The sequence below is a fragment of the Phoxinus phoxinus genome (assembly GCF_949152265.1).
Source record: "Phoxinus phoxinus genome assembly, chromosome: 6".
Lineage (NCBI taxonomy): Eukaryota > Metazoa > Chordata > Actinopteri > Cypriniformes > Leuciscidae > Phoxinus > Phoxinus phoxinus.
The window spans coordinates 19,685,096-19,700,327 of NC_136881.1; the positions used below are offsets into that span (position 1 = coordinate 19,685,096).

Here is a 15,232-nt window from a genome sequence, read left to right on the forward strand (position 1 = left end):
ATTTTATATGTTTTATTTGGCATCAATGCTATTTCTATAAATTCATGTTCATTCTCTCACATAAAAGTCCCACAGACATTATGGACACTGCAGTGGAATATGAAAATCATATGATGATACATCTCTTTATGATCAAAATTTAACTACCTGGGGTGTTAACCCTCAATAATAAAAGACAAACTGAAAAAAACATTCACAACTCAGAGAATTGTATTCCCTTTAATTTTATTCAAACATTGAATAAAAATGTAAAAAAAAAAAAAAAAAAAAAAAACAGAACTTGATTTTTCAGGCATTTTCAAACATTTGTGAAAAAATGGGTCGTTTTGAAGAGCTAAGTGACTTCGAGCGTGGTAATGTGATAGGATGCCCCCCTTGCAACAAATATGTTTGTGAAATTTTAATCTCTGCTATACAGTATATGCCACGGTCAACTTTAAGTGGTATTATTTGAAACTGTAAGGGTTTAGGAATAGCAGAAACAAAGCAGAAGACCACGTAAAAGTGACCGAGTATGGACCTGAGGTGCATAGTGCGTAAAAATCACCATTACTCTGCTGAAATTCAGATAGCAAATGCCACAAAATTTACCAACTTTCTTATGAAAAACTGATTTTTTTGGTCGCTAATGACCAAACAGTACCAGATGGTTAAAAGAAAAGTTTCTGAAGTAAACACTACTTTATTAAGACTAAAACAGTTTTTATGACAGCAGTCTTATGAATATGAATACTGAAAATCAACTTAATTTGCCTGTATTAAAATAAAGAATTTTAGAGATGCAACAGCAGAACAAAGCTACAGTAAAAATTAAATGTAAAACATATACACCAAGTAGGAATGCTAAATATCACAAATATATTTTGACGCTAATGTATCTGCTATTAAAAAAATGGCACAAAAATTATTATTATTATTATTTTTTTAATGGCCTAGTTGTATTGGTTAACAGCAATTCTAACAGAGCTCTCTGGAATAAATTGCATTTAGCTGAAAACAGTTATAACAGAATAACTGCCATCTGGGAAAGCATCTTTGTCTTTACAGAGTGTGCAAAAAATAATTATCTGTAGGGTGCTTGTATGGACATGATCTTCCGCTTGGCAACTGGTGGCTCTTCAGTGAACAAACAACATCTTCAGACAGACTCCTCCGTAGAATTAGTCACACTAAAAAAAGATTTTTTTGTCAGACTGCTAGAAGCAAATAATTTAGGACTTAATGGAAATCTGAAAAGATTGTATTACTTGTTTTTCACAACAGACAAGATATTCTCTCCAAATGTCTCCCTCTTTGTCTCAGCATCCTCTTCAGGGTTGAAGTCTCCATTCAAAATCTTGGTATCTGTACACATACAAACAAAGATTTTATGTTTTTTACCCAAAAAATAATTGACATATACACACTTTGGAATTATGTTTGGAATTACATTTTGCAGCATAAATGTATACATTTTAAGCCAAAGAAACTTTCAAAGAAATATGTTGTGATAGATTGGTGGTGGGTGGTTTAGTTTAAAAATTAGTTGCTGTTTTTTTTTCATACTGTTCGCATGGTGTTAGTTGGGTCTCCAGGCCTTGTATCATTATAACGGTCGAATATTACAGTATGTTTTAAAATTATGTCACAATACTAATTGTCGTCATTACCCCTCTAAATGGAGTTAATAATTTGCATGTTTTAAATTATATATATATATATATATATATATATATATATATATATATATATATATATATATATATATCAGTTAACAACAATGTTTTTTCCCACCTAGTTTTCGGGGGTTTTCCGTTCGTTTTTGTTAACGACCTTGCTGCAAAATGAGCAGTTTCTCTTGTTTTACTATTTATAGATATGTGTTTGGGTAAAATTAACATTTTTGTTTCATTCTATAAACTACTGTCAACATTTCTCCCAAATTCTAAATAAAAATATTGTAATTTAGAGCATTAATTTGCAGAAAACTACAACTGGTAAAAATAACAAAAATTATGCAGTGTTGTCAGACCTCGAATAATGAAAAGAAAATAAGTTCATATTCTTTTTTAAACAACACAATACTAATGTTTTAACTTAGGAAGGGTTCAGAAATCAATAGTTGGTGGAATAACCCTGATTTTCAATCACAGCTTTCATGCGTCTTGGGCATGCTCTCCACCAGTCTTTCACATTGATGTTGGGTGACTTTATGCCATTCTTGGTGCAAAAATTCAAGCAGCTCGACTTTGTTATATATATATATATATATATATATATATATATATATATATATATATATATATATATATATATATATATATATATATATATTAGGGCTGTCAAAAGATTAATCGCGATTAATCGCATCCAAAATAAAAGTTTGTGTTTGCATAATATATGTGTGTCTACTGTGTATAATTATTATGTATAAATACACACACATTCATGTATATATTTAAGAAATATTAGCATTTATATCATATATAAATATACAAATATAACCAATTTTTCTTAAATATATACATGATTGTGTGTGTTTTTATATAAATAATTATACACAGTACACACACATATATTATGTAAACACAAACTTTTATTTTGGATGCAAATAGGGGTCCACAAGCACCCCTCAACTTTTTTTATGACACCTGATTTTTTTAAATCCTTAAAGTGTCTATTTTCAGAATCTGCCAGGTACCAAGCTGAAATAATGTGCCAAAGGCTTCATTTTTAACCCTTTGCTGCACCCGACCGGAACCCGAAAAATCTAAAAATTATATAGAAAGTGGCATAACATTTAAAGTAAACAACATACAGAGACAAATGAACACATTTTCCCATACAATTCTGACCCCATGAATTTAATGGAATGGTTCATTTTGACATTTGACAACAAATTGACCCTATTTCTGGACAAATATAGCCAAAAATGCCCAAAGATGTGTAGAGGATCAACTATTTTTTCATTTTCTTAAAGCGCATAGTGTGATTTTTTTTTTTTTCCCACAACCTGTCATTTCTTTATCATTCAAGTGTCTATTTTAAAATAATAATGTCCAAAATGCTTTATTTTTAACCCTTTGCACCAAACTTTTGATGTAACCAACTTACAGAGACAAATGGACACATTTTTCTATACAATTCTGACCCAGGGAAATTGTTGTTTGTTATATTTTACAACATCTTGACCATCTATGGTCAAAATAGAAGGATTTAAAAAAATCAGGTGTCATAAAAAAAGCTGGGGGGTGCTCGTGGACCCCTATTTCCATCAAGACTATAAGGAAAACAATAGGGCCTTCGTCCTTTCAGGGCTTGGGCCCTAATAATGCAACAAAGTTTGTTTACAGAGGAAAATAGCGTCACTGTCCCACTTAAGTAAGGCAAGGCAAGGCAAGTTTATTTATATAGCACATTTCATACACAATGGTAATTCAAAGTGCTTTACATAGAAGAAATTAAAATAATCAAAAGAAATAAGAATAATTAAAACAGTTTAGAATAAAAAATAAAATACAGTGCAAACAGTCGGACGCACAATGGCACAGTGCTCATTCAGTAAATGCTAAGCTAAACAGATGTGTTTTGAGTCTGGATTTGAATGTGGCTACTGTAGGAGCACACCTGATCTCTTCTGGAAGCTGGTTCCAGCTGCGGCTGGCATAATAGCTAAAAGCGGACTCCCCTTGCTTTGAGTGAACCCTTGGTATTTCTAGTTGATGTGATCCTAATGATCTGAGTGATCTGTTTAGTTTATATTCAGTGAGCATATCTGCAATGTATTGAGGACCTAGGCCATTAAATGATTTATATACCAGTAATAATACTTTAAAATCAATCCTAAATGTGACTGGAAGCCAGTGTAAAGACCTGAGGACTGGTGTGATGTGCTCATATTTTCTGGTTCTGCTCAGGATCCTGGCAGCAGCGTTCTGTACGAGCTGCAACTGTCTTATGGTCTTTTTGGGAAGGCCAGTGAGGAGTCCATTACAGTAATCCACCCTGCTGGTGATGAAAGCATGCACAAGTTTTTCTAAGTTCTGACTGGAAACAAAGCCTCTAATTCTTGCAATATTTTTCAGATGATAGTATGCTGATTTAGTTATTGATTTGACATGACTACTGAAGCTAAGGTCTGACTCTAGAGACACACCAAGATTCCTGACTTGATTTTTAGTTGTTTGACCTCTAGAGGTGAAGGTATGCGTTCACCTTGAGAACTTCATCTTTGTTTCCAAACGCAATGACTTCAGTTTTGTCTTTGTTTAACTGAAGAAAGTTTTGGCACATCCAACTGTTTACTTCATCAATGCATTGGAACAGTGAGTCAATGGGGCTGTAATCGTTTGGCGATAGGGCTAAGTAGATCTGTGTGTCGTCTGCATAGCTGTGGTAAGAGATTTGGTTCTTTCTCATTATTTGGCTCATTGGAAGCATGTACAGGTTGAATAGGAGTGGCGCATTGAGCCTTGAGGGACTCCGCATGTCATGGATGTCCACTCAGACTTATGGTCTCCTATACTCACATAATAACCTCTCGCTTCTAAGTATGACCTGAACCATTTTAGGACTATCCCAGAAAGCCCCACCCAGTTTTCCAGCGTGTCAAGAAGTATGTTGTGATCGACAGTGTCAAATGCAGCACAGAGGTCGAGTAGCACCAGCACTGATATTTTGCCTGTATCAGTATTTAAGCGAATATCGTTAATTATCTTTATGAGCGCTGTCTCTGTGCTGTGATGCGATCGGAAACCAGATTGAAAATTGTCAAAGTATCCGTTTGAGCTTAAGAATTTGTTCAGCTGATTGAAAACAACTTTTTCAATGATCTTGCCAATGAAAGGAAGATTTGAGATTGGTCTATAATTGCTTAATATAGTCTTATCCAGATTGCTCTTTTTCAGGAGGGGTTTGACAACTGCAGTTTTCAGGGAGTTTGGAAAACTCCCAGAGAGAAGTGAGGCATTTACCACTTCTAGGAGATCTGCTTCTAAGCTGTTTAACAAGTAAGCTCAGTGATGTTTCATTTTTGTTGTAAACATGTTGAATCAAATTCAAGTCATTGACGTTTGCCTACAGAACAAGCACTGGTACTGCTCCCCTGTACCTAAACTCATTACTTCAAACTTATGTGCCATCCAGAAACTTGCGCTCTGCAAGCGAACGGCGTCTTGTGGTGGCATCTCAAAGAGGCACAAAATCTCTTTCTCGGACCTTTACCATGACTGTTCCCTGCTGGTGGAACGGTCTGCCTAACTCAATCAGAGCTGCTGAGTCTGTAGCCATTTTTAAAAAACTGCTGAAGACCTATCTTTTTCGACAGCACTTGATCCAGTAACACTAACTCTTTCTCCACTATTCTATCTTTATAAGAAAAGAAAAAAAATAATAAATCCTGCGTTAGATTGACCTGCGAAGGGTCATAGCATTTACATACTGTTGTCCTACTGTTAGTTTAATTGCTTCTATTGCTCTCATTTGTAAGTCGCTTTGGATAAAAGCGTCAGCTAGATGAATAAATGTAAATGTAAATGTATTAATTTAGTTAATTTATATATATAGCCGCTCTGGAGAAAACCGTGATGTCATTGGCCAGCTCAGTTCAGTTCTCATATAATGGTTTCAATGCAGGCAGATCAATATTACTGTTGAATATTATACATTTAATTGTTAAATTAAATACTGTATAAATGCCACCGACCTCGACCGTTTCATTCACATAAGACTTAATTTAATATGCCTGCTAGGATACTCACTAAGATGGGCATGTTGACATCATTTTGTGTGAATTTGTCCAACGTTTCCGCATGCGTGCTTCAGATGAGTGCGCTCGCAATCTTCTCACAGCGCACACAAGTTCTCATTTGTGTTTTCAGGATCTTAAATGAACTGATTCCTCTTTTGAATCTCTGTGCGCTTGAACGGACACATACTCACAAAATTGTCAAAACACCAGTCTCGGCAAATTCTCATAAACACAGTCAGTTATGTCTTAAGTGAACGTCAAGATTTGAGAAAGGAATCAGATGTGTATCATTATATTGGATCCGTGCATTCGGTCTTAAAGTGACAGCAACCTATAAATACCTACTGCTGAATCATTAATGTTAATCAAACAACAAAACACAGCTTCTTTAACAAAGATTAATCTATATTTAATTTATGCAGTGAACACTCTAGTGTTATTTTACATTTAGGCCTAACTATTACATGTATGTAACAGAATACACTACAGTTAGACCTTACTTTATTTGTAACTTGTTTATACTGTATTTATATATGCTTGTAATTAGTGTATTTGATCTTAACCCCCAATATAGATATACGTAGATAGATTTAGATATTGGCTTGTATTTTTTAAATGCATCCCTAAATAGAAGATTAGAAAAACGTTGCCTGGTCTTGATGAGTGTAACATTCAGATGGTGGAGTCAGAATTTGGTGTAAACAACAAGAAAGCATGGATCCATCCTGCTTTGTATCAATGGTTCAGGCTGCTGGTGGTGCTGTAATGGTGTGGGGGATGTTTTCTTGCCACACTTTAGCCCCCTTTGTACCAATTTTACATTGTTTAAACGCCACAGCCTATCTGAGCATTGTTGCTGACCATGTCCATCCCTTTATGACCACAGACCATCTTCTGATGGCTACTTCCAGTAAGGTAAAGCGCCATGTCACAAAGCTCAAATCATCTCAAACTGGTATATTGAACATAATAATGGGTTCACTACTCAACTGGCCTCCACAGTCACCAGATATCATTCAAATCGCATCACGAATGAGTAGCTGACAAATCTGCAGCAATTGCATGTCAATATGGTCAAAAATCTCAAAGGAATGTTTCCAGCACCTTGTTGAATCTATGCCGCAAAGAATTAAGGCAGTTCTGAAGGCAAAAGTAGGTATCCAGTATTAGCAAGTAAAATTGCTGGTGAGTGTATATATATATATGTATATATATATATATATATATATATATATATATATATATATGTATATATATATATATATATATATATATATATATATATATATATATATATATATATATATATATATATATATATATTAGGGCTGTCAATCGATTAAAAAATTTAATCGCGATTAATCGCATGCTTGCCATGAGTTACCTCGCGATTAATCGCACAGTTTTTATTTGTTCTAAATGTACCTTAAATTAATACTTTTCAAGTTTGTAATACTCTAATCATTATGGGCATGGATAAATATGGATGCTTTATGCAAATGTATGTTTATTATTGAAACCATAGTCAACATAGAGCATGAAGACGAGACATGTTTCAAAGGTCATAGATGTTTTTCAAAGAACTTGTTCATGTCTATTAGACACATGAAGAAAGAATAAAGAAATACCAGGTTCCCATTACTTCTCTTTCTTTGCACTGAGCAATTTACTTAAACAAACATGTTTAGATTTTTGCATGACAGGCCAGCTCTTCTGAAAATGCTAAATGTACATTTATTATTTATTATTACATTAGTTTGTCTCTCTCTGTGCCCATTTTCATGAAGCTAAATTCTCAATAAAACTGTTTTCATTGGTATATTTTCCTGTTTCTGTTGTCAAACAACGGAATGAATATGAAATAGTGACTGAAACGCGACCCATTAAACATAACCAGCTCTCCCTTCCAAGATGTTAATCTGCACAACAATCCTGATAATCGAGCCGTCGTCTGATGAAATCAATACACATACGATGAAGACAATATCTGTGCTGTGATTTCTGCTATAAGTGCATGTAAAATTAGAGAAGCAACATAATATCTGTGTTTAACTGAATTAAAGCGCTGCTCCTCTGTACCGCGCGAGACGCAGAGCGAGCGAGAGAGAGAGAGAGAGAGAGAGAGAGAGAGAGAGAGGTGCGTGCGTGCTGGGAGAGCACCGGCGATTCTCAGAAACAAAAGGTTTGGACGCTTTATTGAAGAGAAAAAAAATCGCTAAAGGTGTCTGCAATGTCGCTAAGTTGGCAACGCGGTGTATCTCCATTTCTCCAACTAGGAGTTGGGCCACGGGTCAAATTGAAAATCCGCGCTGCGTTAATAAAAATAGTGCCGTTAATATGATGTTGCGTTAACGCCTAATTAACGCGTTAACTTTGACAGCCCTAATATATATATATATATATATATATATATATATATATATACACAGTATGTATATTAGTGGTGGGCCGTTATCGGCGTTAACGTGCTGCGTTTACGTGCGACTCTTATCGGGCGATAAAAAAATATTGCCGTTAATCTATTCTCAAAGTTCGGTTGGGAGCTGGGTCTATACTACACAAGCTATGATGACTTTCACCTTAATATTTTAGCGCAGATGTATACCTAGCCGAATTGCACTGTAGGGGGCGAGAACGAGTCTTCGAACCTGTGTGTAATGCCTACTGTGAAAGTACCACATCAAACGTGACGTGCTAACATGGATGCAGCTATGAAGTCACCGGGGTTGCTTCAGGGAAATTTTATTTTTAAGAAGCTTCCCAATGGAAACCTCGACAAGATTAGGGGGTCGCACATCGGACGAGAAGCGCAGCGCCACGTCGCGTCTAGGACAACTCGAGAGAACGGGCACTTTCTCAGTTAATGGCCAGCAAAATTGTTATGTTTAAGGACATTATGGAATTAAGATAATGTCTTACTCTGTACTATGTTATGATTGTACTGTACAATTAAATACAATCGTTGCTAAGTCTGCAATCTGAACACTTTATCTCAGAGCGTCCGTTATCGTTAACTGAATGAATTGAAAATATCAAATAAAATCAAAAATCACCTGAAAATCCGATAACATCAGCAATTTTCATTCAAGCAGCTGATTTCTGTGAATGAATGTAAAACTAAATGTATATTGCAGCACAGAGTTAAGTCAGTATATACATTAACGACGATTTGAGACAAATAAATGTAAATTTAATATAAAACTATGTAAATGGTGCTCTGTGGCGCGGCAGGATTTTAAACACTGTCCTGAGCCGTTGCTGGGCGCCGTGTGTACACTCATAGAGAATAATGTGTTTGAATTTTAAAAACGTGGCCCTGCGTGATGCGACGCTTCTCGTCCGGTGTGCGACCGTTTTCAACACCAATTATCATAGTAGAACAGCTTTCTCAAGCAGTTTGTGATGCATTTTGGAAACAGGAGATGAGCCCCTGGTCTAATGTGCCACCTGGCTTGAGAAACCCGTTCTCAAAGACTTCCTTTTAGTCATTATTTGGGTAGCACACATATTCTGAATGCCTTCGGCAGAATTCAAATGAGCCATTTTAATCTAGATTAATCTAGATTAGTTCCAAGATTACAGTGAGATTAATCTAGATTTAAAAAATGTATCTATGCCCACCACTAATATATATATATATATATATATATATATATATATATATATATATATATATGTATATATATATATACAGTGCTTAGCATAAGTGAACACACCCATGCTAAAAAAAAAATCATCTTTTGGAAATCGAGCTAAATGCCTTAATTAAAACAATGAGGAAAACTCCAACCTTTAAGGACACCAATTTTCTTTGTGAATGAATAATGTTTTGTAAATAAATAAATAAATCCTTCCTTAAAATAAAGGATGCATAAGTCAGGACACCCCTGTGTTAAATTCCCATAGAGGCAGGCAGATTTTTATTTATAAAGGCCAGTTATTTCATGGATCCAGGATACTATGCATCCTGATAAAGTTCCCTTGGCCTTTGGAATTAAAATAGCCCCACATCATCACATATACCTAGAGATTGGCATGGTTTTATTTCAGTTAGCCTAATAGCTGGTTTAATTTGCATTGAGAGATGATCTTATGGAAAGTACCCCATGTCAATCTCTGGTGAAGGGTATGTGATGATGTGGGGCTATTTTAATTCCAAATGCCAAGGGAACTTTATCAGGATGCATAGTATGATCTAAATAACTGGCCTTTAAAAATAAAAATCTGCCTGCCTCTATGGAAATTTAACATAGGGGTGTCCCTGACTTATGCACCCTGTATTTTAAGGAAGAACATTTATTTATTTACGATACATTATTCATTCACAAAGGAAATTTGTGTCCTTAAAGGTTGGAGTTTTCCCTTATTTTTTGGAAGGCATAAAGATCAATTTCCAAAAGATTATTTTTTTATTCCTCTTTATTTAGTCAACTTTAGCATGTGTGTGTTCACTTATGCTAAACACTGTTTATATATAATATTCATATTCCAAAAACATACAAATGGTTATATAATAGTATAAATGTATTTTGCCCTGTTTCCCCAGCACAAATCTCCACAGAATGCTGCTTTACATTAGAATTTTCCTTATTATTTGAAGTCTAGTACTTGCACTTTTTATTGTTGTTTTTATTATCGATGTGATAGTTCGGCATGGAATGAATTGTACATTACAATTACATCAATTAGAATGAAATGGAATGTAAACGAAAGCTGTAAATCAAGCATGTGGCAGTCAGTTCTTTACCTTTCTGCTCTTTGGTCTGTTCTGTGTGTTTTAGCACTCCCCTCTTGGCCTCTTCAAACTGTCTCTGTTCAGTCAGACTTTTATTGAGCACTTGACTGAGCACTGACTCTCCTTCTCCCATTAAAAACATGCTTTTAAACTTATTATACAGCATTGTGGCTTTGTCCATCACATCTTGGCTGGCTTTGAATCTGCGGACCTTTAAAGAAAGTATAAAGCTATGATTAGTTTCAGTTAACTTTTATTTTATTTTAAGTGTGTTGTTTCTGTTGCAAGTGGTGTGCAATAGTAATGAATACACTTGACAACTGTCCAATGCTGACCCAAACAATTTTTTAATCATACCTTTTTAAGAGTAGTTATGAGTTCACAGTGTCTCTGAAGATGTTGAGTAGTAATATGCAGTGAACTCAACTCATCCAATGCCACTAAACATTTCCTTACATCCTAAGAAAAGAGAGTGTGCATTTACTTGCATGCCCAGAATTAAAAATCAACAACAAGGTTAATACATTAAGTTCAAATAGATAATGTCAACTGATGTCATTAAACAAATAAGGTTTAAAAGCTATATGCAATAATGAAAAACTTCTGAACTGTAGTCTGTACTTACAAGGTTATCGATCTTTAAAGATGTTTTAATCTCCCCATGCAACATATGCAGTCTGGACTCTGCAGAAACTTCTTTATTTGAAGAATTGAAAAAGTAAAATACAATGTACTAACCAATATCATTACAATTAGATAATAGGTGATTATCTAAGGACTGCATAGCATTTAACCATTTATTGTCTTACCTTTTCTCTTGTCTCCTTTTCTATCATCTTTCTTTCCATCTTTTTCTAACCTGCAGAAAAATAATCAGATACTTATTAACCATCTGATGATTTTTAAATAAAGATCTAGAGCAGGAATTCATGTTTTGCTTCGCTATATAAAATTCATTAAACAAAAATTGTTAAAATGTGATATTATAGGGGTGTAAAAAACATGCTAAAATACTGCTACTAAGGGTGCACCCTAAAACATTTTTCAAGTATAATCAACATGGTTGTACAAGTAATTTCAACTTAAATTATGTTAAATGAAAACTCATAACATATGAAAATAAACAATATAAAGAAACAATGTCAGTGTAGTATAAATGTAGTATTAGGACTCAAGCTGTCCTAAAACTACTGAAATAAAAGTTGTTTATTAAAACTACTCAATAGTGTGCAGTGAGTGAATGATATCCGACTTATAACACTAAGACAAGCCAGGATCAATGCCGTAAGGGGTGTGTCGTAGTGATGACGCATGTGCCATCGCACGACTCTGTTGCTCTTACAAGGAAGTTTGTGTTCGTCATCAACAAAGAAAGAACGAAAAAATGACTGCAAACTGGAACGAAGTAGAGACCAGGGAGCTCCTTACTATCTGTACTGAAGCTGAGATCGTTCGCCAGCTTTGTGGAACGGTACGCGATGCGTTAGTGTACATGTTTTCGACGCGTACGTTACACGTCTCATCCTAACGTCACGTATCTTTACAGGATCTTACCGGGATATGTGTGAACGCACTCACAGATCCCGGAAAATCACTGGCAGTGTGAATGAACCAAAATCAAACGATCCCGGGACAAATTATCCGTGTATTTTCTGGAAAGTCTGTGTGAAAGGGGCTTATGTAACCTGTAGGGCTGTAATCTCCCAGTCGATTAGTCGATTATTGGTTGATACGTTCTGGCTCGACCAAAATTCTGATTGGTCGTTTTTTTGCTGCGTTCATTTCATCAGTTTTGCCGCGTTCATTTTATCAGGTGGAAAGCACTAATTGCTAATGGGTTTTTTTTTTAGAGCACCCCTGTTTCACAGGTAACAGTCTGTCTTCAGAACACCCCCCTTGTTTGCACTTCTTTTGGATTAGCCCAACCCACTGGAGAAGAGAGACAGATTGAAGAAAGTAGGCTACTAGAAGGTTTGCTGAATATTATTTATTTAGTTGTTAGAGCGTTTAATTCATAGTCAGTCCTCTTCTATCACGTTAACAAAGACATCGGCAGTGGGCAGCATTTTTTTAAAAATGGAAAACGAGAAAAAAGGATTGGAGCCTAATGGGCAATGCGCTGTGCTGTATTAGTTTTGAGCCTATGCTTTATTTTTCAGTTATGCACTTTATTTCGTTTCTGCTCTTGATCTGGTTTGTTTAAAAAGTGACAACTTTAAAATAATATATAAAAATATATGTGGGGTATTTTGAGCTAAAATTTCACACACACACTCTGGGGACATCAGAGATTTATTTTACATCTTGTGAAAAGGGCATTATACCACCCCTTTAAATCTGGCGGTGTTAAATCAGAATCAGATTTAACACATTTATTTTTTGATCAATTATCAAAATAAAAGTATTGTCCTACAAAGCTATTATTATCAGAGCATGTGAGCAAATAGCAGAGAATGGATCAGTGAACAAGAGGGTAGTCATTTTACCAGCGTTGCACAGCACGGCTAACTACACCATGTTACAGTAACCACCTTATTCCTGACAAGCTTATTGCGTTTTGAATTAACCCAGTTAATTCACCGGGTGGCACTTCCGGTTTGGGGAACTTCCATTCAAAAAGACTGAAACGTAAATCACTGAAATCATAAGGTTGCCCTACAAATGAAGCTTATCCGTCAGTTTGACTTAATGAGCTGTCAATTTTCCTTCACGTTTTATTTTTAGACATCATGAGAATAACGTAACATCGTATTTTATTGTGACATGTTATAACAAGAATATCTATGGCAAGAGTTCTTTTCAGTCGCTGCATTCTTCGCATGATTATTTTCTTTTTTCCTTTTGCATTCTGCTGTAATAGTATGAAAAAGGACAACATATACTGCACATTTGTGGTCTGTTCTCCCAATTTAATGTACGATATATCCCAATAATAATTCACTGGAATGCACAAAGAATCTCTAGTTTTTCTCTTCAAATCCTCACGTCTCATTCCAGGTTTGTTTTCACAGGTAAATACAATTTATTATCTGTCAAAATGACAGAAATCACTTTGAAATAGTATCAAGCAATGCTGAAGTTAATGAACATTTTTGATTAAGGCAACGTATATTACACAATACAGATATATATTACTACAGTGATATTTAACTTATCCGTTATTGCTGTGGAAAGAATCACACTTTTGGGGTTATTCTTGGTCTGTTTTTGATGCTTTTACACTTTTAAATGTCCTTTTAATGTTTGATGGTTGAAGGGTGAGTAGAACAAAGCCATCTCATTGTACCCAATAAAAAAAAAAACGTATTATTGTATATATAAAGAACCTTTCACTGATTGTTTACACAGCTTAACGGAAGTTACTCCTATGATTCGCCCAAAATGTCATGGGGCATAGGAATAAGGTGGATAGGGCTATTGCAAACAGAAACAAGTCTACTACAGAGAAATTTCATGTCGGCACGTTATTTGAGCAGACTTTGCTTTTCCGTTGAGCGTGATCGGTACTTGAGTGGAACATTTGAAACGTGAGCGACAGAGTAGAGTGGCAGAAATTTTGGTGCATCCCTAATTATAATTGACTTCACGTTTTTTGCAGGAAACTAATCTCTAATGATATAGTATGTCTAGTTCTCTTACGTAGAGTTCTCTCGTACTGCGTCGAAAGAACGCTACGGGAAAGTATTTCTTTGTCGAGATTGAAGCCTAAAAATTAATCCTTAATTTTGTAAACATGTAAAACGCTTTTCTGTAGCATACAACCTTAGGCGGAGCAATATCGCTCACCCATTGGCTGCTCCGCCAGAAAAGCACAGCCTATGCGAGGCCAGAGACGCTGACCAATGAGGACGCTTCGCGCCCATTCTGCGTCATCTCCCGCCGAAACAGGCGTGGCCTAGGCCTATAAATACGAGCATAGCTGTCTAACACACCGATTTTTCTTAATTCACGAAGCTGCACGCATCGTTGGATTGGATTCGAGCCGCCACAGCCGTCAGATACAAGCACCTCAGCAGGACGCGCCTCTTACCTGAAGCCGCTGGTCATCGCCGCCTTCAGCCGCCGTTCCCTGCTGCGCTTCTCCGGCGTGGAATATCCTTTACATTATGTGTGTGTGTTTTGTGTGTGTGTTCGCCGTCGCGACACACAGTTTTTCCACCACTAAAAGAGCCGAGCGTCTTTTTCAAGATGCCTCGCACCTCCTGTGGCTCGTGTAGAGCCCCGCTCAGCGACGGGGACCACGTGCTTGTGTTTCCTGCGTGTAAGGATCACGCAGCTTCAGCTCTCGTCGATGGCGGCTGCCATCACTGTGATTGGATGCCTACGGTGACTCTGCGGACTCGCCTGGGGTTCATTACTGAAGCTGCATCTTTCCGCCCGCTGCAGTGCCGCGCTGTGAAAAGCGCCGTGCTCAGCGGAGCCCGGAACCTATCTCCACCACGAGGTGCTCGCCGCTGCTGCCGCCAGCTTCTCCGCCCGCTTCGCTGGACTCTCTGACCGACGGACAAGGGCCGCTGTGTGCCGCCGCGTCCGTCATGGACGAGGAAGATGAAGCCGTGTCTGTGGAGGACGACTGCTGTTCTCTCCTCGCTTCGGGTAGCAAGGGATGGGCGAGCTCCGAGGATCTCCCCTCCCCCGCCGCTCGTGAGCGTCGACGGAGAAAGACCAGCATCGATGCGCTTACCGGCTGGATGGCTGCTTTTCTGCAGAGGAACGTACGTTACCGTCCTCACGACCCGCGCCTTTGTCTTCCTGAATTCACGAAGAAA

At 36.7% G+C, this 15,232-nt stretch overlaps 1 protein-coding gene across 4 annotated transcripts in view; it reads right to left on the bottom strand.

The window, feature by feature from the left end:
* Positions 1-205: 205 nt before the first annotated feature.
* psip1a (PC4 and SFRS1 interacting protein 1a) overlaps positions 206-15,232 on the bottom strand; it is a 148,743-nt gene continuing 133,716 nt past the window's right edge. For 2 of the 4 annotated variants that reach the window (XM_079615994.1, XM_079615993.1), the window contains exons 10-15: positions 11,273-11,322; positions 11,089-11,147; positions 10,821-10,922; positions 10,476-10,674; positions 1,248-1,344; positions 206-1,169 (exon numbers count right to left, since the gene is read on the bottom strand). In XM_079615994.1, the coding sequence (XP_079472120.1) occupies positions 1,139-1,169; positions 1,248-1,344; positions 10,476-10,674; positions 10,821-10,922; positions 11,089-11,147; positions 11,273-11,322 (538 nt within the window). In that variant the 3' untranslated portion in view covers positions 206-1,138. Of the gene's footprint in view, positions 1,170-1,247; positions 1,345-10,475; positions 10,675-10,820; positions 10,923-11,088; positions 11,160-11,272; positions 11,323-15,232 lie in introns of all 4 variants that reach the window. The other 2 variants (XM_079615992.1, XM_079615991.1) reach the window with 1 other exon arrangement.